We start from the raw sequence: 25,973 nt of genomic DNA on the forward strand, positions 1-25,973 counted from the left end.
CAAGGTCTCCCTTGATATCAGACAGAAGACTTGATGTCAAGACCCAGACACATAGAAGATTAAGATGGCTACCTCCTGACCATTTGTCAGTCTGTCTCTGTGATAGTCATTGGTTTTTGTTTTTGGGGAGAAAGTGTTTTAAAACTTACTTTTCCAAATTTCACCTTGACTTTTTATCTTCACTTCCTAGTTATTTCTACATCATTACAGGAGGCAAGGGACAGTAGGTTTTGGAGCTGCTGCTTCAAGTTGGATAGAGTCACTGTGTTTCCTCAGGGTCTTGAAACCCCCTTGTTCTCTATTGGTGGTGTGGGAGGGGGCGGAGGACATGAGTGGATGTTTATAATGTGCCTGAAATTCCTGCTCATTTGAGTCCGTGGTTTAGAGTCATTTCACAAGACATTCTTTCAGACCAAACCTGTTGTTATACCTGTTGAAGGACCATTTATAGATGAATAACTTGGAGGCAAAATAGAAAACAATTCATCAGAAGTTTCAATAAACAGAGGCTAAAGACTATAACAGATGCAAAATCTCTAAAGAAAGAGTCAAATGAGTTCTGAGAATCATAAAAAAAGGACAAAAATAATGAGAGAGAAGAAAGTAATATGAATAAAGCAATCCCATTCACAATCATCCCTCAGAAAATCAAGTACCTTGGAATCAGCTTAACTAAAGAGGTAAAGGACCTATACAAAGGGGCTGGAGTGATAGCACATCGGGTAGGGCGTTTGCCTTGCAACGTGGCCAACCCGGGTTCGATTCCCAGCATCCCGTATGGTCCCCTGAGCACCGCCAGGAGTAATTACTGAGTGCCGAGCCAGAATAACACCTGTGTATCGCCAGGTGTGACCCAAAAAGCAAAAAAAAAAAAAAAGGACCTATACAAAGAAAACTACAAAATGCTACTTTAAGAAATAAAAGACTGTACGAGGAAGTGGAAACATATCCCCTGCTCATGGATTGGGAAAATTAGCATTGTCAACATGGCAATACTCCCCAAAGCATTATACAGATTCAATGCAACCCCTATAAGGATACCCATGAAATTCTTTAAAGGAATGGATCAGACACTCCTGAAATTCATATGGAACAACAACCCCCCACGAATAGCTAAGGCAATTTTTGTGAAAAAGAAGATGGGAGGCATCACCTTCCCCAACCTCAATCTCTACTACAAAGCGGTAATAATTAAAATAGTATGGCATTTGAAAAAAAGGCAGAGCTGCAGACCAATGGAACAGGGTTGAATATCCTTACACAGACCCTCAAGTATATGATCAACTAATCTTTGATAAGGGAGCAAGAGATGTGAAGTGGAGCAAGGAAAGCCTCTTTAACAAATGGTGCTGGCAGAACTGGACAACTATATGCATAAAAATGGGCTCAGAACTCTACCAAACACCATGCACAAAATTCAGATCAAAATAGATTAAAGACTTCAACATTAGACCAGAATACATTGAAGAAAAGGTCGGCAAAACCCTCCACGACATTGAAGCTAAAGGTATCTTCAAAGATGACAAACCACTGACCAAGCAAGTGGAAACAGAGATAAACAACGGGACTGCCTTAAACTGAGAAGCTTCTGTCCCTCAAAAGAAACAGTGACCAGAATACAAAGACAGTCTACAGAATGGGAAAGGATATTCACCCAATACCCATCTGATAAAGGATTGATATCAAGGATATACAAGGCACTGGTTGAACTCTATAAGAAGAAAACATCCAACCCCATCAGAAAATTGGGCGAAGAAATGAACAGAAACTTTTCCAAGGAAGAGATACAAATGGCCAAAAGGCACATGAAAAAATACTTTGCATCACAATAATCAGGGAGATGCAGATCAAAACAACTATGAGATACCACCTCATACCACAGAGATTGGCACACATCCAAAAGAACAAAAGCAACCGCTGTTGGCGAGGATGTGGGGAGAAAGGGACTCTCCTTCACTGCTGGTGGGAATGCCGACTGGTTCAGCCCTTTTGGAAAACAATATGGACGCTTCTCAAAAAATTAGAAATTGAGCTCCCATTTGACCCAGCAATACCGATTCTGGGAATATATCCCAGAGATGCAAAAGAGTATAGTAGAAATGACATCTGCACTTGTATGTTCATTACAGCACTGTTTACAGTAGCTGAAATCTGGAAAAAGCACGAGTGCCCGAGAACAGATGACTGGTTAAAGAAACTTTGGTACATTTACACAATGGAATACTATGCAGCTGTTAGAAAAGATGAAGTCATGAAATTTTCATATAAGTGAATCAACATTGAGAATATCATGTTAAGTAAAATGAGTCAGAAAGAGAGGAACAGACATAAAAAGACTGCACTCATTTGTGGAATATAAAGTAACAAAATGAGAGACTAACACCCAAGGATAGTAGAGATAAGGACCAGAAGGATTGTGAAGCTGGCCTCACATGCTGGGGCAAAAGGCAGCTCAGATAGAGAAGGGAAGACCAGGTAAAAGATGCTTGGAGAGCCTGCTCAGGATGGGAAATGTGTGCTGAAAGTAGTCTATAGACTGAACATGATGGCCACTTAATACCTGTATTGCCAACCACAACACCCTAAAGAAAGAGTGAGCAAAAGAGAATGTGCCTGCCACAGAGGTGGGGTTTGGGGGATGGGTGGGCATGGTGGGAGGGATACTGGGACCATTGGTGGTGGAGAATGGGCACTGGTGGAGGGATGGGCACTCAATCATTGTATGATTGAAAGGTAAGCACGAAAGTTTGTAAGTCTGTAACCGTAACTTATGGTGATATATTAAAAAAAATTAAAAAATTTTTTTTTAAAAAAAACATGACCTCTTATTACTTGTATTGCAAACAATAATAAACAATAGGGGAAAGAGAAAGAAGACGTGAGCATTCCGGAGAGGCAGGCTGGGCAAGATGGGGGTGTTGGAGTTCGTGGGGAAATGGGAAATATTGGTGATGGGAAACATATACTGGTAGAAGGATGGGTGTTTGGTCATTGTAGGACTGAAATAAAGTCAGGAACAGCTTTGGAATGGTCTATCTCACGGATATTCAGGTTTTTTTTTTTTTTTTTTTGCTTTTTGGGTCACACCTGGCAATGCACAGGGGTTACTCCTGGCTCTGCACTCAGGAATTACCACTGACGGTGCTCAGGGGAACCTATGGGATGCTGGGAATTGAACCCGGGTCGGTCATGTGCATGGCAAACGCCCTACCCGCTGTGCTATCGCTCCAGCCCCCAGATATTCAGTTTTTAAAAATTAAATAAATAAATTAAAAAAAAGAATTGGAGAGCCAGTCAGAGTTAAAGGACAGAAGGCAGTTTATTAAAGCAAAGGATACACTCAAAAAACAAAAGTAAAGGCAAGACCCGAAGAGAGGAGCATCATTACTAGGTAAGACAAAAATTCCCTAAAAGTACACACACAGAGAATTGGATATAGGCTTATTCTAGACAGAGCAATGCCATTTCTACACAAATTTCAAATACACTACTGGATGTGACATACTATCCTCCTATATACCCCATTGTTAATGCACTGTGGCTATCATGAGTAATTAAAAACTTTAGTACTTTCAACAAGAGATACTGATTATCTTGTAGCTCCCAATATCAGAAGTCAGAAATCAGAAACATGTCTCATTAGGCTAAACCTGAAGTGATTCAGGGCTGAGATCCTTGATGGAGGCCCCAGAGAATAATTCCTTTCCTGACTATTTCAATTCCTATAACTTGCACTCAGTGCTTCAGTTAGGATTCCATTCTTCTAGACTGAAAGGCAGCAAAGGCATTTGGGATCCTCCTTACTCTGATCTGCTCCTCTGCTCCCCCTACCACCTCTTAGAGCCTCTACAATCGCATCAGACTTGTGCAACATACCTCCCTCTCAGAAAACCAAGCAACTAGCTATGCTAACGTCCTCTGTCACTGTAACTCTCCTTTTCTGTGTGTTTCTTGTTCTTGGGCCCATCCGGCAATGGTCAGAAGTTACTTCTGTCTCTGCACTCAGGAGTCCCTCCTACCAGTGCTGAAAGTGTGCTGAAAGTAGACTATAGACCAAATAGAGTCCAGGGACTGAACCCACCTAGGCCACATGTGAAGCAAGTACCCTACCTGCTGTGCTATCTTTCTGGCCCCCCACAGTAACTCTCCCTTTTTATAGAGGAAACAAATGCATGCAGGCTCAGAAAGGAGGACATGTACAGCATTCAAGGTCATTATCCTATCTTCCAGAAAGTCCTATACTTGGAGTCTCTCATTATCTGCCTTATTTTTGTGGGGCCTCCAAAGAAGTGTCCAGAAACCCCAGGTACTCCACGCTGTGATACTGTCTGCTAACTGGGTCGGATGATTCAAGGATATTGGATACTGGATAGCCACACCACAGGGTCCTTGGGGAGACATGTGCTGAGATTCAAACTCATGTCTGGTGCATGCAAAGTACGTGTTCTTAAAATTTGAGTCATGTCCCTAACTCCTTTAACTACCTGTGTTCAAGTACTTTCTCTCCTTATATTCTCTAAAACGTGATGCATATAAAACATAAAAAAGATCAACCTTCTAAGAAGATCCTAAGAACATCCTATTAAACAGCAAATCAAAACACCATATAAAGAGAGTAGCATTTTTCCTCTTAGGGTAGAATATACTCAAAATCTGAAAAATTGATATGTGAATATTCTGTTCTGCCTAATTGCTACGTAGCAACTTTAAAAAAAAATTTTTGGGTCACACCCGGCGATGCACAGGGATTACTCCAGGCACATGCACTCAAGAATTACTCCTGGTGGTGCTCAGGAGACCATATGGGATGCTGGGAATCGAACCCGGGTCAGCTACATGCAAGGCAATGCCCTACCCACTGTGCTATTGCTCCAGCCCCGTAGCAATTTTTTAAAAAAATATTATGGATGAACAGAAGCAGTATTTCTTTTTCTTTTTTTTTTTAAATGTATTTATTTTTAATTAGAGAATCACCGTGAGGGTACAGTTACAGATTTATACACTTTTGTGCTTATACTTCCCTCATACAAAGTTTGGAACCCATCCCTTCACCAGTGCCCGTTCTCCACCACCCGTAAACCCAGTGTCCCTCCCACCCTCCCCAATCCCATCTCCCCCCCACCCCACCCTGCCACTGTGGCAAGGCATTCCCTTCTGTTTTCTCTCTCTAATTAGCTGTTGTGGTTTGCAATAAAGGTGTTGAGTGGCCGCTGTGCTCAGTCTCTAGCCCTCATTCAGCCCGCAACTCCCTTCCCCCACATGGCCTTCGACTACAATGTAGTTGGTGATCGAGAAGCAGTATTTCTTCACTGATTTAACACTGGTTTCATTCCTTTCCATTTATTTATTTATTTATTTATTTATTTATTTTGCTTTTTGGGTCACACCCGGCGATGCACAAGGGTTATTCCTGGCTCTGCACTCAGGAATTACACCTGGCGGTGCTCAGGGGACCATATGGGATGCTGGGAATTGAACCCGGGTTGGGCGAGTGCAAGGCAAACGCCCTCCCCGCTGTGCTATCACTCCAGCCCCGCATTTATTTATTTTTTATTGAATCACTCTGAGGTAGAAAGTTGTTCATGATTGGGTTTTATTCATACAAAGTTATAACTCCCCTCCCTTCATCAGCATACATCCAATGTCCCTGTTTCCCTCCGAGCACCAACCAGCCTTCCTATATAAATCTTTTTTTTTTCCTTTTTGGATCACACCCAGCGATGCACAGGGCTTACTCCTGGCTCTGAACTCAGGAATTATTCCTGGCGGTGCTCAGGGGACCCTATGGGATGTTGGGAATCGAACCTGGGTCGGCCTCGTGCAAGGCAAACGCCCTCCCCGCTGTGCTATTGCTCCAGCCCCTATATGAATAATTTTTTAAAGTGTGTTCTTTCGTAATAACACTTAACATGAGATCTCCCTATTAACAATTTTTATTTCACAATACTTAATTGTTGATTATAGGTATGATGCTCCCTAGAGAGGGACTCAGCTAATCTTGCTCGGGAGGGCAGCCCAGAATTTTCTGTCCAAAGACTAATGTACCTTTGAGGCTTGCTGACTTGCATCTCTTCCAAGATTAGTTGGGAAGCTGTAGAGCCTGGTTGCTATTTTTCCAGAAATTACTTTTGTTTGTTTGTTTGTTTGTTTTGAGAGGGTAGCACCCAGTGATGCTCAAGGGTTACTCCTGGGTCCTACCATCAGGAATTACTCCTGGCGGTAATTCTTTCTCTCTTTGTATTTTAATTGTTAAATAATGCTCCTGAAAAGATATGATACTGTCACACATTGTAGGTAGTGCGATGGAAGGCCAAGAGAACTCTGGAGAGTAACTCAGAGGTTTTGCTAATGAGGTCCAATGTAGATATAGTACTGTTTTGGATTTGAGGACAGCGCAGGGAGTGTTTGGACCACCAGGTACAACAGTCAAGTTTAGCATTCTTTCTCAGATATGTTTTAGTTGGGTAGAAAAAAAATTCAAAAAATGCCTACTAAGTAAATGCATCCATATCTTGCGATATGGCAAAAGTTGTCATGGTAGATTCCTGATATAGTAGAAACCCATTTTTCCCACAAATGCACATAAAACGGTTCTCTCAAACTGCTAGTTCTAATTTAATACTGACCGATAAAGGGATTAGAAAGGAGGATATTATGCAAGGAGAATATTTCTTTGTAGGGAGCCATTTTACAGAGCTTGGCTCTTATCTTCTGATCAAACAGAGGCTTACTTAAATTCCTGTAGCAAGGTTGCCACTCCTGATCTTACTGATCTTATCTTATCGCCATTTATTTATCACTAGCTGACGCCCATGCCACACCCTGCATTTCACTACTGTTTGTATTGCCCCCCCCCCCCATGCAAACCATACCACCTCCTCCCAGCAGAGAGGTATAAATACTGTAACTGCCATAGAATAAACTCTCTCTCTCTCCTCCTCCTTCTGGCTCTGCATCTGTATATTCGGCTGCGTCCCCTCCTTAGCCCCGAAGGGTCCTCCCTGCTGGACAGGATGGGACCCCCACATTTCTTTTCTTCGGTTTTAAATTGTTTTAAATTATATTGTCAGGTAATGGAGGTACAGTAGGTAGGAACTTGCATCCAACCTGGGTTCTATCCCTGACATTTATCTCAGTTCCCCTTCCTTTCCTTTCTTTTCCCCTGTTGCTGATGAGTTTTTCCATTTTAAGTGCAGCAATCTGCTGATGGAAGAAAATGAATTCCTTGAAAGTACTAATGTATTTATCTCCATTTACTGCTACCCACATTTTCTACTACATATGAAAAATGAAACATTTACCCACAGTTTTTGTGAGGGAAAGGGTGTGTGTATGTGTGTGTTTGTGTGCATGCGTGTGTATGTTTGTGCAAGTGTGTGTGCATGTGTGTATATATATGTATATATGACATTGGTTTTAATATAAGGGCTTATCTTAAACCTCTACAAAACCCACAATGATGTGTAATTGCCACCATGTCACCTCCAAATGCAGTGACTCTCAATTTGAAAGATGATGTATAGTGTCCACTTTAGGGGCTTAGACCCTTGCATTGAATGCAGTCAGCCATAGTTCAACCCCAATGCCCAATGACCCCAAACTTCAGGATGAGTATTCCCTGATCATCACTGAGTATGTGCAGAGAACAAAAAGATGAGACATAAATTTCTTTGTGGGTTTTATATAATTACTTCAGACTAAATGGAAATTCCTGTCACACTAAACAATTAGTTCAAATACCAGACTTATTTTTTTCTAAAATTTATTTTATTTTTATGAAGCTGTTCACAATAATTCATTACATTATTGGAATGAATCAATATTAATATTCAAACTCCAACCCCACCACCATTGCACCCTTCCACCACCATATTTCGAATGTTCCCACCCCAAATCAAAAACCGTGTCCCCCCAAATCAGAACAAAAAAATTAATTTTGTATTGCTTGTCACAAATAATCCACTAAAAATGGTCCAATAAAGTTTTCTTAGAAGAGAGCGTGTGAAGATTGTTGTATTTCATCGTGGAGCCCTTGAGCCCTTGTATAAGAGATTACAAACATGTTTGTTAAACCTAATGAAATGTTGTGTGCTACTGCAGGTCCATCAGTGGGCTAGATTGTGAGAGGTCTTGGGGCAGTGCACTCCAGGAATTCTGAAATTTAGATATAATTATACAGCAGAATTACTCATGGTGAGGCCTATGTTGCTCTCTTCTAGGAGCTTTATTTCTGAATCTCTGGATCATAGCCACTGATGAGATTATACGTGCCGGGGCAGTGTGTGGGCGTGACTGCCAAGCTACTGGTAAACTTGGGAGATGGAGGCAGGAGGTCCCTTCCCTCTCCAAGCAAGCTTGGAGATTTCAGTCATGGTCCCGCATACCTGGGTTTTTCTTCAGATTCATCACGGGTGAGGCTCATCTGAGCCTGTGGAGAGTGGCCATGGGCATGGCGGTGGTGGGATTCTGGAGAGTTTTTGGTTACCAGTATTCCAAATGCCAGATTTAAATGAAGCAAAAGAGATTCTTCGGCATTTTGGGCATTGTATCGATGACCTTCAAATCTGCTCTTTGCGTACTGTTTCTATTGACTCCTATGGGCCACACTGTTGGGCCAGGAAAGCAGAACCCTCTGGTGACAGGACCTAGAAAGACAGGGACACCTAAGGCATCTTGCTAAGGGACCTGAGTCTCAGGGGTCAGGCTGGGGAGGCCTCCACACCTTCACGCTGCCAAGAGAAATCTTCAGTGAAGATGGGGTCTCTTGTCCCCCAGGACACATCCATCCTTTTCTAGTATTTCCCAGGGCAAGACACAGGAGACAGACACAGCAGAGCAGTGAGGGCTGAGCCCCCATCACCAGCTCACACCTAACAAAATGAGGATCCTTCCGAGAACAAGGACCATCGCGAGTCCCAGGATTTTAGTCGTCCTTGAGGAATAGGTCATAGTTGTGTGCTAATGGGTGCCTGTTCTTCAGTCACAAAATGTAGGAATGTTTTTTCTAATATCTTAGAATTTTGTATAATGTCCAGTGAGAAATTGGAGTAAGAGAAACATGGTAATGTATTAGTTCCACCAAAGGCGAGAAATTCCCCTTTTTCCAACCTACTTCCTTCCCCTGATAGAGCATCCCCTCACAATGTAAACAACGCCATCCTATAATGCACATCGTCTAGATTTCACAGGGTCTTGGCAGGCCTCAACATACTCCTTTTGATGAAAGCATCCGCCAGAAATGTGGGCATGTAGCTCAGGGGGATTAAGATGAATTTGGCATGCCAGCCAGCTGAATATCGGGTGCGAGGGTGACAGGATATCAGGGCATGCTCCATGCAGTCAGTCACCAGGGACAGATCCTCACACAATGTTGACTTGTATTTCTGAAGATTTTCAATGACTGTTCAGAAAGACAAACCATTGAAATACAGTCTTCCTTTGAAAACTTTCAGATTTTCATTATATACTGAAAATCATTGATTCATTAATAATTAAGTAATAATAATTCTTCTACAGGTGTTCATGCTAGGCCCCAAATTCAAAATCATGCTGTGTATATTATGAGGTGATTCAGAGAGACCGGCAAGCTACTGAGAGTATCCTGCCCACACAGAAGAGCCTGGCAAGCTCCCCATGGTGTATTATATATGTCCAAAACTGTAACAATAACAGGTCTCATTCCCCTGACCCTGAAAGAAGCCTTCAACCATTGGGAAAGGAAAGGCTGTTAAAAATCTCAGGGCTGGGACGAATGGAGACATTACTGGTACCCACTCTAGCAAATCGATGACCAACGGGATGACAGTGATACAGTGAATAACCATCATGGATTTTCTCAGAGAGTTTCTCATTTCTTCATACAGCAACGCTCTCTTTATGAGGGTCACCGTGTTTCTTCCTTAGAGAATATGTGCTCTGCTCAATCTCGAGTATGACAAATTAGTATGACAAATCTAGATTCTGAACCAGTCGATGTTAGTAACTAACATCAGGTTACTATGAGCCCAGGAAAATACCAACTCTGGTTCCAGTTATAGCAATGAATGAGACATGTAAGAGAATGGTTCTTACAACTAAAAGATCTAAATTCTTCTCTTGCTTATTTTAGCCATATGGGCACGAGAAATTGTATGCTGGTTATGCTGACTCTAACCTGGATATAAACTAACGCTATAGGAGGAACTGATGAAAGACCCAGAATTCCAGGCATTAATTGCTACCCCTCTCCATGACCACCAACACAATCCAGTGCACACTCACGGGTCACCAAGAAGTTTTCCCCATAGATGTCCTTGACTTCTGGGCTAGCATGATCCCATGCGTCCTGGAAATTCTGAGAAAGATTCTCAATATTGTTCATTTCAGTCTTGAAGATACCAGGTACAATCACAGCCACCTTCACCCCAAAGAAGGAGAGCTCCCTCCTGCAAATATATAATACAGAAATTAATTTTAATGCCTTAATGGGGAACAAAACAAAGATAAACCACAAAGCTCACATGAACCAAATAAATTTCCCAATGTTGAGATGGGATAAACACAAAATTTGGGGAGTCTAAGTGCAGAGCCCTGGCAAGAACAACTGTGATGATAATGTAGTCTTTATAGAAGGTTTCTCCATATTCCCAGATAACTAACATGTAAAAACAGACTAGGTCTAAGGACTTATACTTCTACAAGACACTGCTTACTCATTGATCCAACATGTTCCACCACTATCCACACCATCAACATTCCCTTTTATCTTTCCCTCACCTCCATTTGTCCAACCTCTACTCTGTTGTTATCATTCCGTGCTCAACTATGATTTCTGCTGTTTTGAGCATCCTATAAGAACAAGCTCCTTATTAGGAAAGATGAAGTCATGAAATGTGCCTCTACGTGGTCATGGAGAGTAACATGCTAAGTGAAATGAGTCATAAAGAGAGGAACAGACATAGAATGACTGCATTCGTTCGTGGAATATAAAATATCATAATGTGAAATAATGCCTAAGGACAGAGCAGACAGGGCCAGGAAGACTGATCCAGGTTGGAAACCGGCCTTATGAACTGGTGGAGAAGGTAGCTGGGATAGAGAAGGGATCACTAAGTCAATGATGGTTGGAGGGACCACTCAGGATGGGAGATGCATACTCAAAGTAGATAAAGGAACAAACGTGATGACCTCTCATTATCTGTATTGCAAACCATAATGCCCACAAATAGAGAGAAAGTAAGAGGGAAACTGTCTGCCAGAGAGGCAGGGGAGGGGTGGGGATGGGAGGTGGCAGGGATAATGGAGACATGGTGGTAGAAAAATGTACACTGGTGAGGGATGGGTATTCGATCATTGTATGACTGAAACTCAAACATGGAAGCTTTATAAGCGTAGATCACGGTGTAAATTTTAAAAAAAGAAAAGAAAGAGCTCTTGAGGGTAGTTAGTGGGAAAGTGCCTGCCTTGTGTTCAAAAAATCAAGGGTTAAATCTGTTGTTGCACTGTGCAATCCACTATCACAAACTTTGGGTTCCCTGGAAACACAATAAAAGCTAATTGTGCAAGCATTATGAACAAGGGTGCTATTCCCAGTCATCCCACAACAGCAAAGGGAAGGGAAAACGAAAAACATCTCATGTAAGCACCCGTGTAAGAGCTCATTTCTCCAATTTCACAGTCATCTGGACTTTGAAGTCATTAGGTCCATAACTCTGAAAGCGTAACCTCCCTGCTGATTTCCTGCCATGGATTCTGTTGCCATTGGAAGAAGAACCACACCTGCCAGGAATCACACCCCTCTCGAACCCACCAAAGTCCTCTGCTAAGGTTTCCTCTAACAAGAGACCAGCCTGTCCTCACCATTCCCATGAACCCTGAAGCACTGGGTAACCACTCTGACCTTGGCTTGACTCATTGCATCCCTCACTTAGGAACCTTCCTGCATTACATTAATAAGTGGCCAGGGAAACAACCTGGGTGCTTCAGTCTTCAACTCAGGCCCTCTCTCCAGAATGTTCACCAATGCAACCACTACAGCCCGATGAGAGCTAACTCAGTGGCCAACACCGTGAGAGATGGGCACAGTACACCCATCCCTGTCCTTTTCTTGAGTCTCACACTGTTAGGTCAGGAAGAAATTGCTTTGTCCTCACAATTAATTGTGCTCAGCAATCTCCATCAAGCACAGCCAAATGCTCTAAGCCAAGTTCATGGTCTTCTGTGTCAGAATATCATAGAGTTGATATCATGGGCCCATAGCTAAATGAACTCTCTTTTGTTCCACTTCCGACCCATTGTCTTGAGCCCTCACCCAGAGAAAAGAGATGGAATCAGAACCTATAAGCCAGATTTCTAACCAAAGCCCAGAACATAGAACAGAGCCTCCCAATGCAAGTGGCTCTAAGAAGTCAAAGAGGTCCACAAAGAAAACATGAAGAAGGTAAGTAGTGGAAGTACGAGTCCAGAAAAGGTCCCTGGAAGCAAAGCAGGAGCCCCACAGGACAGTCTCCTCTGCCCTTACCTGAGGGAGTCAGAGAAGGCCTCCAGACCAAACTTGGAGAGGGAGTAGCCACCACCAACTTGAGATACACGACCAGAGATACTGGAGACATTGACCACTCGACCTCTGGCCTTCCTCAGCAGGGGCAGCAGGCTCAGGGTCACCTCGATCACCCCCAGTAGGTTCACATCCAGTGTCTTCATGAAGTCCTGTTTGGTCAGCCACTCGTTGGGAGTCATGAGCCCTGCGATGCCAGCGTTGTTTACCAGACCCCAGAGACCTGGACACAGAGAGGTTGGGAGGGCACCAGTGTGCTGTGCCTCGAGGGAGGTCACAGATGGGGTCCCACACCCTTTCCATCGTAGGACATGGAGAGGTGGCACAGGGTGTGGGTAGAACAAAACCAACAGGCTGCCTGCAGGGCTGAAGTTCAGTAGCGTCAGCTACTGCAGGCTAGAATGGGCCTGAAAACTTTGGGTCTCACACATAAATTCTATGGTTGAAACATAATTTTTCACCTACATCTTCGTGTATCACAGAGTCTGCACAGTGGTCTGACGCAACTATCGCTTGAGCAAAGAGGCAGAGAGAAGAAAGAAGGAAAGGAAAGAAATAGAGGAATTAAAATAGGTAGAGACAACACCATTATTCAAAGGTTGGCCCTACTCAGGAAAGTTGTTGGATTTTTTTTTTTTTTTTGGTGGTGGTGGTTGGTTATGTTTGGTTCTGATCTTGGGTTTTGACCACAGCTGTTTGTGCTCTGGGTTTACTCCTGGCTTTGGACTCAGGATCCCTCTGGGTGAGCCTTGGGGGATGCTGATAATTGAACCGGAGTCTGCCGCTCTGGGCAAGAACTCTACCCACTATACTATTACTTGGTACAAACTTAATCAGGAAAATGCAGAAGGCTCAGTCATGTCAGTATTATGTGAAGGTATACTGTCTATGGAACATACGGGGGACACCGGTAGCATATCACAGAAGTGTCAAGAACTTCTGTTTAAATCTGGTACTGACACAAGCTCTGCATGCAATGTCCACTCCAATATCTTCCTCCCCACCCTTAACATACAGCTGGTTCCAAACCCAACATCAGCATCAAGTAAAGAGACTCCTAACCTCTCCTCACTGCTCCACAATCCCTGGTGATGCTTGCTTCTGGTGGACATCACTGGGCTAATCCCTAAGCTGGAATTAGAACCACTTCCTAACAATTAGCTCCCTGCAGCCTCCACACCTGATCTGCACCCCATTAAGGACCCACACCACAAAAAAAAAGAAAAGAGGAAAAAAGGGGAACTTCTGCTGCTGAGAGATGAATCAGGAAAGGTCTCACTTCAAAAGGAAACATTTCCCCAAGAACACAGTGACTGTGTAGTCAATTCAAGAGGCAGGGACACAGGCTGGGGAGTTTGGGACTGAGAAAAGTTCATGCAACTCAAGTTCTGAAAGATTCTAGAATTCTGTCCAGGAAGCACAGTCGGACGCTCCCCTTCAGATACAAACTCAGCAGTGCATGGTACCTCTGTCTCCCGTGCGCTCCTTCACCCACTGGGTGGCCGCAGCGATGCTCTCTGACTTGGTGACATCCAGGATCACCGTCTCCAGCCTGTCGGAAGTCTTGACCTTCAGAGACTCGGCCCCCGTCTCGGTCAGACACGCAGCCAGCACCCTCAAGCCCCGCCGGTCCAGCTGCCTGGCCAGCAGGTTGCCGAAGCCCGAGTCACAGCCCGTGATGAAGACGTACTTGTCCCGCAGCTGGCTCACCACCTGCCTCTCCCGGTACCAGCGCACAAGGTGGTACAGAGCCACCAGGACCCCCAGGTACAGCCACATGGCCTGTAGAGGACAGAAATTTAGTCCCTGGTGACATCAAGGACAGGTCTGTGTGCAGGAAAGCAATGTTGACCATGGGGGTTCTGGGTTATAGACCAGCCTACAGGCTCTCTGCAAAGACACCCCATGTTTTCTCGTTTTCCCAGTTTAGTGAATCCTGACCCCTCCTTCCGGGCTCTGTATCACATTTTCCTAAATTATTTTCATTCAGGACCCCTTTAGTCTAAGAAAATTTTACACAACTCCAGGCATTTGGGTATATAAAATAAGCTCAGAGTCACTTTGTAATTCAAAGTGATTCCATTTTAAATATTAATTAATTAAAAAGATGTATACATATCAAATATTCATTGATAACACATAAAGAAATTTAGTTTGAAACAAAATTAAAAAAAATTTTTTTAAAATTTGATTGAATCACCTTGAGATAGTTACAAGCTTTCATGTTTGGGTTACAATCACACGATGATCAAACACCCATCCCTCCACCAGTGCACATTCCCCACCACCAATATCCCGGGTATACCCCCCCTTTCCCACCCTCCCCCTGCCTCCATGGCAGACAATATTCCCCATACTCTCTCTCTACTTTTGGGCATTATAGCTTGCAACACAGACACTGAGAGGTCATCATGTTTTTGGTCTATTATCTACTTTCAGCATGCATCTCCCGTCCTAACTTGTTCCTCCAGCCATCATTTTCTTAGTGATCCCTTCTCTATTCCACCTGCCTTCTCCCCTCTGCTCATGAAGCAGTCTTCCAGCTATAGGGCAATCCCCCTGGCCCTTGCATCTACTGTCCTTGGGTGTCAGCCTCATGTGATGCTACCCTACACTCCACAAATGAGTGCAGTCCCTCTATGCCTGTCCCTCTCTTTCTGACTCATTTCACCTAGCATGATAATCTCCATGTCTATTCATTTATAAGAAAATTTCATGACTTCATCTCTCCTAACTGCTGTATAGTATTCCATTGTGTAGATGTACGAAAGTTTCTTAAACCAGTCATCTGTTTTAGGGCACTCAGATTGTTTCCATATTTTGGCTATTGTGAACAGTGCTGCAATGAATATATAGGTACAGATGTCATTTATACTGTGCTCTTTTGCATTCTTGGATTATATTCCCAGAAGTGGTATCGCAGGGTCATATGGAAGCACAATTTCTAGTTTTTGAAGGAATGTCTATATTGTTTTCCAGAAAGGCTGGACCAGTCGGCATTCCTACCAAAAGTGAAGGAGCGTCCATTTTTCCACACACCCATGCCAGCACTGGTTGCTTTTGTTCTTTTGAATGTGTGCCAGTCTCTCTGGTGTGAGATGATATCTCATTGTTGTTTTGATTTGCATCTCCCTGATGACCAGGGATGTGAAGCATTTTTTCATGTGCCTTTCGGCCATTTGTATTTCTTTTTTGAGGAAACTTCTGTTCATTTCTTCTCCCCATTTTTTAATGGGGTTGGAGGTTGTTTTTTTTTTTTATACAATTCTACAAGTGTCTTGTCTATCCTGGATATTAATCCCTTATCAGACGGGTATTGGGTAAATATTCTTTCCCATTCTGTGGGCTCTTTCTGTATTTTGGTCACTGTTTCTTTTGAAGTGCAGAAGCTTCTTAGTTTGATGTAGTTCCATTTGTTTATGTTTGCTTCCACTTGCATGGTCAGTGCTGTTTCGTCCTTAAAGATGCTTCTAGCTTCAATGTCATGGAGAGTTCTGCCTACATTTTCTTCTATGAACCTTATAGATTCATGTCTGATATTGAGGTCTTTAATCCACTTGGATCTGACTTTTGTGCCTGGCATTAGACAGAGGTCAGAGTTCATTTTTTTGCAGGTAGCTATCCAGTTTTCCCAGTACCACTTGTTGAAGAGTCTTTCCTTGTTCCACTTCTTTGCATTTCTTGCTCCTTTGTCAAAGACTAAGTGGCCATATATTTGGGGGTCTGTGACAGGACACTCAACTCTCTTCCATTGTTCTGCAGGTCTCTTTTTATCCCAGTACCATGCTGTTTTAATTACTACTGCTTTGTAGTAGAGTTTGAAGTTGGGGAAGGTGATGTCACGCATCTTCTTTGTTCCAAGGATAGCTTTAGCTATTCGTGGAGGTTTATTGTTCCATATAAATTTCAGGAGTGTGAAACAAAATTTCTAAAGGTTCAGTGACTCTATATCATGTGTTACTCAGTTGAGACAAGGCTCAGTGCTACTTTGACCAGTTTATAGATGCTGTCAGATTCCCAGAACTTTCAGGGTTCCCAACCAAGCTCCCTGATCCCCCGCCCCTTCTCTCTCTCTCCTAAACCCTCATCTGCAGTGCACACGCATCAGAGCCTCATTAAGTTCTGAGTGAGCACCTTTTTTTTTTTAGCTGGTAATTTCACTTATTTATTTTGAGTGTTTCAGGATCATGTGTGATCAAACTGCTATTTGGATAAAATAAAATAGTCTAATATCATTATAGTTCCATTTATCTTTTACTATAAATTGCAAAAATAGTTAAAGCGCTTTCTTTTTTTTTTGCATTTGAGTACACTTGATTTATTTTTGTTTATTAATAAGTAATTTTAAACACCTCTTTCAGGGTTGGCAAAACAACCTTAACACATATGAGAGTATCAGATATGTTGCAAGAGACACATATATATTTTTTAATTAATAGTTTATTTTTAATTAGTGAGTCAACGTGAGGGTACAGTTACAGATTTATACATTTTTGTGCTCATGTTTCTCCCTTACAAAGTTTGATAACCCATCCCTTCACCAGTGCCCATTCTCCACCACCAGTAAACCCAACATCCCTCCCCCCCTCCCCAGTCCTGTCTCCTCCCACCCCACACTGCCACTATGGCAGGGTATTCCCTTTTGTTCTCTCTCTCTGATTAGGTGTTGTGGTTTGCAATAAAGGTGTTGAGTGGCCATTGTGTTCAGTCTCTAGTTTATATTCGGCCCGCATCATCTTTCCCCCACATGACCTCCAACCACATTTTACTTGGTGTTCCCTTCTCTGAGTTGCCCAGAATGAGAGAACAGCCTCCAAGCCATGGTGACAACCTCCTGGTACTTATTTCTACTATTCTTGGGTGTTAGTCTTATAGTCTATTATTCTATATTCCACAGATGAGTGCAATCTTTCTATGTCTGTCTCTCTCTTTCTGACTCATTTCACTTAGCATGATACTTTCCATGCTGATCCACTTATATGCAAACGTCATGACCTCATTCTTTCTAACAGCTGCATAGTATTCCATTGTATAGATGTACCAGAGTTTCTTCAACCAGTCATCTGTTCTAGGGCACTCGGTTTTTTTCCAGATTCTGCCTATTGTAAACAGTGCTGCGGTGAACATATAAATGCATATGTCACTTCGACTATACTTTTTGGCTTTTCTGGGATATATTCCCAGCAGTGGTATTGCTGGGTCAAATGGGAGCTCAACCTCAAGTTTTTTGAGAATAGTCCATACTGTTTTCCAAAAGGGCTGAACTAGCCGGCATTCCCACCAGCAGTGTAGAAGGGTCCCTTTCTCCCCACATCCTCTCCAACAGTGGTTGTAAAGTGCTTTCTTCAAAACACTCCCCTTTCTTCAAATGCTGGTTGTTTTTCCATTCCCTTTTTCTTTTTTTTTAAATTTATTTATTTTTAATTAGTGAATCACCATGAGGGTACAGTTACAGATTTATACATTTTTGTGCTCATGTTACCCCCATACAAAGTTTGAGAACCCATCCCTTCACCAGTGCCCATTCTCCACCACCGGTATACCCAACATCCCTCCTACCCTCCCCAATCCCGTCTCCCCCCACCCCACCCTGCCACTGTGGCAGGGCATTTCCTTTTGTTCTCTCTCTCTCATTAGGTGTTGTGTTTCGCAATAGAGGTGTTGAGTGGCCACTTTGTTCAGACCACATTCAGCCCGCATCACCCTTCCCCCGCATGGCCTCCGACCTCATTATACTTGGTGATCCCTTCTCTGAGTTGCCCTCTCCCCAGAATGTGAGGCCAGCTTCCAAGTCATGGAGTCAACCTCCTGGTACTTATTTCTACTATTCTTCTATTCTTGGGTGTTAGTCTCCTACTCTGTTATTCTATATTCCACAGATGAGTGCAATCTTTCTATGTCTTTCTCTTTCTGACACATTTCACTTAGCATGATACTTTCCATGCCGATCCACTTATACGCAAATTTCATGACCTCCTTTTTTCTAACAGCTGCATAGTATTCCATTGTATAGATGTACCAAAGTTTCTTCAACCAGTCATCTGTTCTAAGGCACTCAGGTTTTTTCCAGATTCTGGCTATTGTAAACAGATTGAGTGAGCACCTTTTTGTTTAACTCATTTCTAGTATCTTGACTCTGGACTCCCTTAGATCAACAATAACCTAAAGTTCAGCAAACAAGGGGGCATAAACCCACTTCCACCATCATGTGTGGGACACGAATGGGGCTTCCTGCTGCACCTGGACTTCCCATCTGGCTCAGCACACAAACTCCCCTGAGACACCCAGGCCCTGTCAGCCTTCCAAGGATTTGGAGGACAAGGAACAAGTGAGGAGACTTTCCTGATAAAGGGGTTTACAGGCCAAAGGGGACAGAGCACAGCAGAGGGAGTGTGACCTCAGAGAAAGAGCAGGAGAAAATGAGGAACACATGGGACTCAGGCAGTAGGGAAGCTTCTCTGAGAGGCAGAGAGCAGCTGAGGGACATACACAAAGTGAGTCTCAAGGCCACTCCCCTTGAGATGCTCTGTCTCAAGCTTTGCCAGCGCCAACAGTGCTCCTGCCCCTGGTGCCTGGCCCACCCTCACAAGCCCCGTTCCCATCCCGGAGCACTCAGATGCTGAGACTGTCAGAGTGGCTGCCATGAGCAGACAGGGTTGCAGCACCCCACGCTAACACGGAGGGAAAAGGTGAAGGTTGTATCAGGTGATGTCGGAGAGGCAGCGGGACTGCCTCCAGAGAGAACTAAGGAAGCACAGGACCCTGGCCCCCAGACACTGGCCCTGCAGGGACAGTAGGTGAGGAGAATCTGTACATAAAGGCTGGGAACGGCTGAACCCGGAGCCAGTGTCCTCTCCAGGCCTCGCCCTCTCTGCCCACACTGCCTCCGCTCTCTGGACACTGGCAGGCAGAAGGACCAGCAGGAGGAGAGGTTCCCACACACAGCGGTCAATGCTCCAAAGGGCGCAGACACAGTGGGACTCGGGGGCAGGCTTGTGGTCACTGGATCTGCAGGGGCTGCTGCAGGCCTGGGAGTAGGTGTGTCCCCAGCTGAGAGGCTGCTCTAGGTCTCCCAGAGATCATTTCTCCTGCCGCCCAGGACCCCAGGATCCTCCTCCCAGCCCAGGTCCAGGTGAAGGAGGCTGAGCAGAGGTTGCAGGTCTGGGAAGCCCCAGGCCCAGGACACAGGCCAACCCTAATGGGGCAGGGCCTTCCTCCAGCAGCCTGGTTAGGAGCTGCAGACATTTGTCCTGGACCCCAAATTCATAACCCATCAATCCCCAGGAGCCATGTGGGGAGACATCTCCCAACCCCGGGCCAGAGCTCACTCTGACTCCCACAGTCAGAGAGCAGAGGGTGGTCTGTGGGTGGGTTCATGGGTGCAGAGACCATGACTCCCCAGAAGCTGACAGGGGTTCAGGGGAGAGAAACAGGGGAGAAAAGGAGTCCACATTGACCCTCACTCACCTGGGGTTTGCTGAGCTCTCAGCGACACACCTGATACACCAAAGTCAGGATCTTGTCTACCGATCCTGGTAGAGTACTGTAAGACCTTGAACCTCTGTCCTTAGCTCACACTGCACCCTCCATCAGGGCAGGCATTGAACTTCGGTCCTGGTCTTCATATCTCACATTTTCTGGTTGGGAAGTTCTGCTGACTCTGGGAAAAACCTGTCCAGAATCTTGCGTCCTCTCCCCCAGAATTCTGTCCATTCACATCATCCCTCTTGCCTCACCCCCAGGCATGGATAAGGAGATACTTGAAGCCAAAGGAGAGTCGGCGGGGCGAGGAGGAGCTTACTTGTCCAGCTTATTTCTAGTTCTCTAGCTTTTCACCCCACATTACCTTGAGTTGGAAGCCTAAAGGTGGGTCTTCCTCTGAGCTTCCTCAGGTGCTGAGGGTTGGAACATGAAGCGAAGGAGTTTGTGTGGAGGGTCACTGACCTCTCTGTCTCTGCAGCAGCAAAGGTGGGGTAAAGGAAGCACCCTTATTCCAAATTAGGGCTTTCTGGTAGGAATTCCATGACCCGCCTGTTGGATTTTAACCTCCGAGTTCTTTAGACTTCATCAGTGAATTGCCCCTTTTCCTACCCCAGAGAAGCTTGTAGTGCTCTTAGGAACACTCCTGATGCCCAAGTTTAATTTCAATCTTATCTTTGTGCTCTAACTCTCTTTCTGTTAGTGACTATTCCCCCAAGTCATGCTTGGTTTCTTATCAAGTCAAACTTTCTAATAACTCCGGGCTTTGTATCTGTAAGGAATTAGTATCTTTTCTCTTTCCCTCTAACATTTTCATATTTTACTATAGACCTTTGCTTAAACATGAAAAGACCATCCATGCTATACTCTTAATAGAGGGAAGTTAATTGACTCAAATACATCTACTTATAAGCATCAGCCATAATTACTTGACTATGTTTCAGTCATCGTAGTTCACAGAACCCCAAAATACTGGGTACCAACAAAGGGTCTCTGGATGGTTTCCAGGTCATCCAGCTTTGCTAAGTTCCTCTGGTTTTGATACGAATGGTCTAGAAATCATTAAGCACGGTTGATACAAGCCATGATGACCTACAAGACAGGACCCTAAGGAGCAAGAAAAGCTAAACTGGCCTGAGGACTTAGTCTTGGATGTAAGGTAAAGGCCCAGCCTACTTTCTGTTTTATTTTTAAAATTTTATTTATTTATTTTTGCTTTTGGGGTCACACTCAGCTATACTCAGGGGGGTTACTCCTGGCTTTGCATTCAGGAATTACTCCTGGCGATGCTTGGGGGACCATATGGGATTCCAGGGATCGAACCCAGGTTGGCTGAGTGCAAGACAAATGCCCTACCCACTGTGCTATTGCTCTGGCCCCTTCTGTTTATTTTTTAAAAAAATTTATTTTATTGAATCACCGTGATAAAGAGCATTACAAAGCTGTTTGTCATTGAGTTTCAGTCATACAATGTTCCAACATCCATCCCTCCACCAGTGTAATTTCCAGCAAGTGTTCCAGTTTCCCACCCACCCCCACCCCCATATAACCCCCCCACCCCGCCTGCCTCTTAGGCAACTGGGTGCTAGCCCAGAGAACTAAGTTTTGCAATCTATATTTCTTATCGTGTTTTTCCAAATAACTCCAAATATTGACAAGATTACTGTATAACTGTCACTGTCATCCCTTTGTTCATCGATTTGCTCAAGCAGGAGCCAGTAACATCTCCATTCATCCCTGTTGCGTGCCAGTGTAGCCCGATGGAGTATTGGGGGCTCTTTCAGGATCAGGGGAATGAGGACCATCGTTGTTACTGTTTTGGCATATGGAGTATGCCATGGGTAGCTTGCCAGGCTCTGCATTTATTATATGCTAAAATATTAATAAGAAGCAAAATTAATTGTTTAATGTATACTAGCAGCTCGACTGGAGTGATAGCACAGCAGGTAGGGCGTTTGCCTTGCACCCGGGTTCTATTCCTCCGTCCTCTCAGAGAGCTCGACAAGCTACTGAAGGTATCCCACCTGCACAGCAGAGCCTGGCAAGCTCCCTGAGACATATTCAATATGCCAAAAACAGCAACAGCAAGTTTCACAATGGAGACTTTACTGGTGCCAGCTCAAGCAAATCGATGAGCAATAGTGTGACAGTGATACAGTGATAAAGCACATCAAATAGGTCATTTGCCTTGCATGCGGCCGACCTGGGTTCGATTTCTCTGTCCCTCTTGGAGAACCCAGCAAGCTACCTAGAGTATCCCGACACATGGTAGAGCCTGGCAAGCTACCTGTGGCATATTCAATGTGCCAAAAACAGTAACAACAAGTCTCAAATGGAGATGTTACTGGTGCCTTCTCAAACAACTCGATGAACAATGGGACGACAGTGCTACGGTGCTACAGTACTAGCAGCAAGGGGAAAGAGAAAAGCAATATGGAGTGAATTTCTCAGTATAGTCTCAAACAGATCATCCGCTTGAGTTAATCACCGCAAATAATTGTCTCCATCAAAACAATTTATTTCTGTAAATGAGCAATCACACCTACTTGCGTTCTATGCCTCCAATCTCTCAGATGTTCTATAAGTATGTTGTTTGATTCTAAATCAAATGTCCCGTGTCCATTTGTTGGATATCATTGGTTTGTCCTTTCCCCCTTGCCACTAGGAGCTTAGGTTTATCAGTCACACCCATCAAAGTGCTCCCGAGTCACTCCCATTCCTTTGTTTATCTGTAACCAATTCTACCAGTTTATCTGCTCTTCCTCTAATCAAACTCTGTTAATTGGTAAGGTCAGAACTTCCTAGGACACTGAATATTATAACATTGCCTTTCTCTCCTCTTTATGCCTTTTGAATAATTTACTTTAAAGCTATGTCTTTTTTGTATAGACACAAGAAGACAATATTATGTTTTTATAACTTAAGACTTAATTGGCCTCGAATATTATTCCCTTCTGGACATCTGCTTTCTCCACTTAAGCCTCAGTTGCCCTCAGTTCCTAGCACCCCAAAGTAGGGTCCCCGACGTGGGACGGGAAGGATCCAGGGCAAGCGGTGAGTTATGTGCTACCCTGGCATTGAGATGGGCCTGGCCAAAGTGCCTAATTCTTAACTGTAAGTTAAGAGCTTGATCATAGACAAATGCTGTCATGATCCAATAGTAATTATGAGACTGGGACCCTGCCAGGGATAGGAAAGACTGATCTGGCCTGAGCACTGTAGTCTGAGATTGAGATGGCCCCAGGAGAGCAATTCTATAAGCTTTAATGCATCTCTTATTGTGTCCATACAAAATAATGAATATTATGAATTCTTATATGTTTGCTGGCTGAGGAGAAGAGAAACACATTCATGGGACTCCGCCCTTGGGTGGATCCTCCTGCTGAAAGAGAATTAAGTCCTAGGAGAAGCATCCCCTGAGGGAAAAGAACCTAACCCTATTGCTGACCACACCTATGTGTATGCCCCAACCCCCTCATGCTGTGGAGATTTAACTAGGCTGTAAGAGTGGGTTGGGGGCGAGATCCATCGGGGCCAGATCCACGGGGGCCAGATCCATGGGAGCCAGGTCCACGGGGGCCAGATCCACAGATCGAGAGAGAGACCGAGAGCCGGGAGAGAGGCAGAGAGAGAGAATGAAGTAAGATGGGGGAGAAAGAAGCGGGAGGAGAATCAGAGGAGAATGGAGATGGACATGAAATAAACCGATCGAGCAACCAGTTTGGCCTTCTTCCTTCCTTCGCCTGCCTCGCCGCCTGCGCGCCTTTTCTTTTTATTTTTGTGTTTTACACATCCATTGACCTGACTCAATCAGTCTGTGGTCCTGTCTCTTTGTTCCTCCATTGAGGAGGTTGGGAAGGCTGTTCTCAGCCACCAAATGCATCACCAAGGAAACCCCCCACTCACTTTTCTTCACACTCCCCATGCGAAAGGATCCAGGGGAATCTGGGTCCTACCCAGTCTAGGGTGAATCTTGGCCTCATCGAACCCTCTATCAACATTATATCCAGTCCACCTTGAAAAATTGGTTGCTTGCTGTTGGAGAGGATGTGGGGAGAAAGGGACCCTTCTACACTGCTGGTGGGAATGCCGGCTAGTTCAGCCCTTTTGGAAAACAGTATGGACGATTCTCAAAAAACTAGAGGTTGAGCTCCCATTTGACCCAGCAATACCACTGCTGGGAATATATCCCAGAAAAGCCAAAAAGTATAGTCAAGTGACATATGCACTTATATGTTCACCGCAGCACTGTTTACAATAGGCAGAATCTGGAAAAAACCCGAGTGCCCTAGAACAGATGACTGGTTGAAGAAACTCTGGTACATCTATACAATGGAATACTATGCAGCTGTTAGAAAAAATGAGGTCATGACGTTTGCATATAAGTAGATCAACATGGAAAGTATCATGCTAAGTGAAATGAGTCAGAAAGAGAGAGACAGACATAGAAAGATTGCACTCATCTGTGGAATATAGAATAATAGACTATAAGACTAACGCCCAAGAATAGTAGAAATAAGTACCAGGAGATTGTTTCCATGGCTTGGAGGCTGGTCTCTCATTCTGGGTAACTCAGGGAAGGGACCACCAAGTAAAATGTGGTTGGAGATCATGTGGGGGAAGGGTGATGCGGGCCGAATACAGACTAGAGACTGAACACAATGGCCACTCAACACCTTTATTGCAAACTACAACACCTAATCAGAGAGAGAGAACAAAAGGGAATTCCCTGCCATAGTGGAAGGGTGGGGTGGGGGGAGATAGGATTGGGGAGGGGGGGAGGGATGTTGGGTTTACTGGTGGTGGAGAATGGGCACTGGTGAAGGGATGGGTTATCGAACTTTGTATGGGGGAAACATGAGCACAAAGATGTATGGATCTGTAACTGTACCCTCACGATGACTCTCTAATTAAAAATAAACTAATAAAAAAAAAAGAAACCAGCAATAAAAAAAAAAAGAAAAAGAAAAATTGGTTGCTTGATCACAGCAACAGTTGGACAAGGTACCTTGTCACCAGACTTTGGTCCTACAGAGGAAACACTCTGAAGTCCAAGGTCACTCTGGTAGTTCTCTGAGTCTGGAGAAGACTTCTGGAGTGAGGTCAAATCTCCTGAATCTACACACCAGAGGCTCTCAAGTGGTTTCGTTTTTTCTTAATTGATCCTTTAATTTATTTTTTTGGTATGTTTGCACGCAGTCGACCCGGGTTCGATTCCTCTGCCCCTCTTGGAGAGCACGGTAAGCTATCGAGAGCACGTCCCTCTTGGAGAGCACGTAAACATCCCATATGGTCCCTTTAACACTGCCAGGAGTTATTCCTGAGTGCAGAGCCCTGAGCATCTCTGGGTGTGATCCAAAAAGCAATAATAAATAAATAAATAAATAAATAAATATGGAAGAGGTGTCCTCACCAGCACTTCTGGCCTTTAAATGGGAGCTGAGACACATGCAGAGACACAGACACCTCTGTCCTTAAATGACGGGGCAAAACATATGACACAGACATCTCTAACTGAGCCTGCACAGTCAAATGGAGACACTGGGCACTTGTACCTAGGACTAGGTGGCTCCCCAGCCCCTAAATGTATGGATTCATATTTTGAATTACAGGACTTACCAGAAGAGGCAACAGAGGAAACTAATCTATGGCCTCAGTTTCACTTATCTTATCTCTTATATCTTAGGTTTGGGCACCAAATAATGAAACAGATAAAGGGAGAACCATAATTGATAGATCAGATATGAGATAAGACAGGCTGATATTAAAGAATATCATTTACAAATATCATGGACAATGAGTCACAAAATAAATTTTATTTCATAGGCATGAAAGGGCAGCAGAGAATATAGTGATTTTCCTGCCCCTAGAAAAGGGAGAAAGAGTTTATATAAACATGACTTTACAAACTATTTAACACAGAGCAAAAAATATTTAGATATTATTAAAAAAATGAATT

At 44.0% G+C, this 25,973-nt stretch overlaps 1 protein-coding gene across 2 annotated transcripts; it reads right to left on the reverse strand.

Annotated features, from left to right (window-relative positions):
- Positions 1–9,182: 9,182 nt before the first annotated feature.
- Positions 9,183–14,314, reverse strand: LOC101553314 (retinol dehydrogenase 7-like). Of its 2 annotated transcripts, none has more exons than XM_004601940.2 (4): positions 14,002–14,314; positions 12,500–12,758; positions 10,261–10,424; positions 9,183–9,400 (listed from the first exon to the last, which is right to left on the reverse strand). In XM_004601940.2, exons 1-4 carry the CDS (start codon positions 14,312–14,314, stop codon positions 9,183–9,185), a joined length of 954 nt encoding a protein of 317 aa, XP_004601997.2. The 2 variants fall into 2 exon arrangements, with proteins under 2 accessions (XP_004601997.2, XP_054984515.1); XM_055128540.1 differs by having other exon boundaries at positions 9,183–9,374; positions 10,241–10,424.
- Between the last annotated feature and the right edge of the window lie 11,659 nt (positions 14,315–25,973).

The sequence above is a fragment of the Sorex araneus genome, chromosome 2 (genome assembly GCF_027595985.1).
Source record: "Sorex araneus isolate mSorAra2 chromosome 2, mSorAra2.pri, whole genome shotgun sequence".
Lineage (NCBI taxonomy): Eukaryota > Metazoa > Chordata > Mammalia > Eulipotyphla > Soricidae > Sorex > Sorex araneus.

Coding starts and splice junctions, on each gene's coding strand:
- LOC101553314 (XM_004601940.2), bottom strand. CDS start 14,314: ATGTGGCTGTACCTGGGGGTCCTGGTGGCTCTGTACCACCTTGTGCGC. Junction 12,759..14,001: donor GGAGCGCACGGGAGACAGAG/GTACCATGCACT, acceptor CTCTGTGTCCAG/GTCTCTGGGGTCTGGTAAAC. Junction 10,425..12,499: donor GCCTTCTCTGACTCCCTCAG/GTAAGGGCAGAG, acceptor ATATATTTGCAG/GAGGGAGCTCTCCTTCTTTG.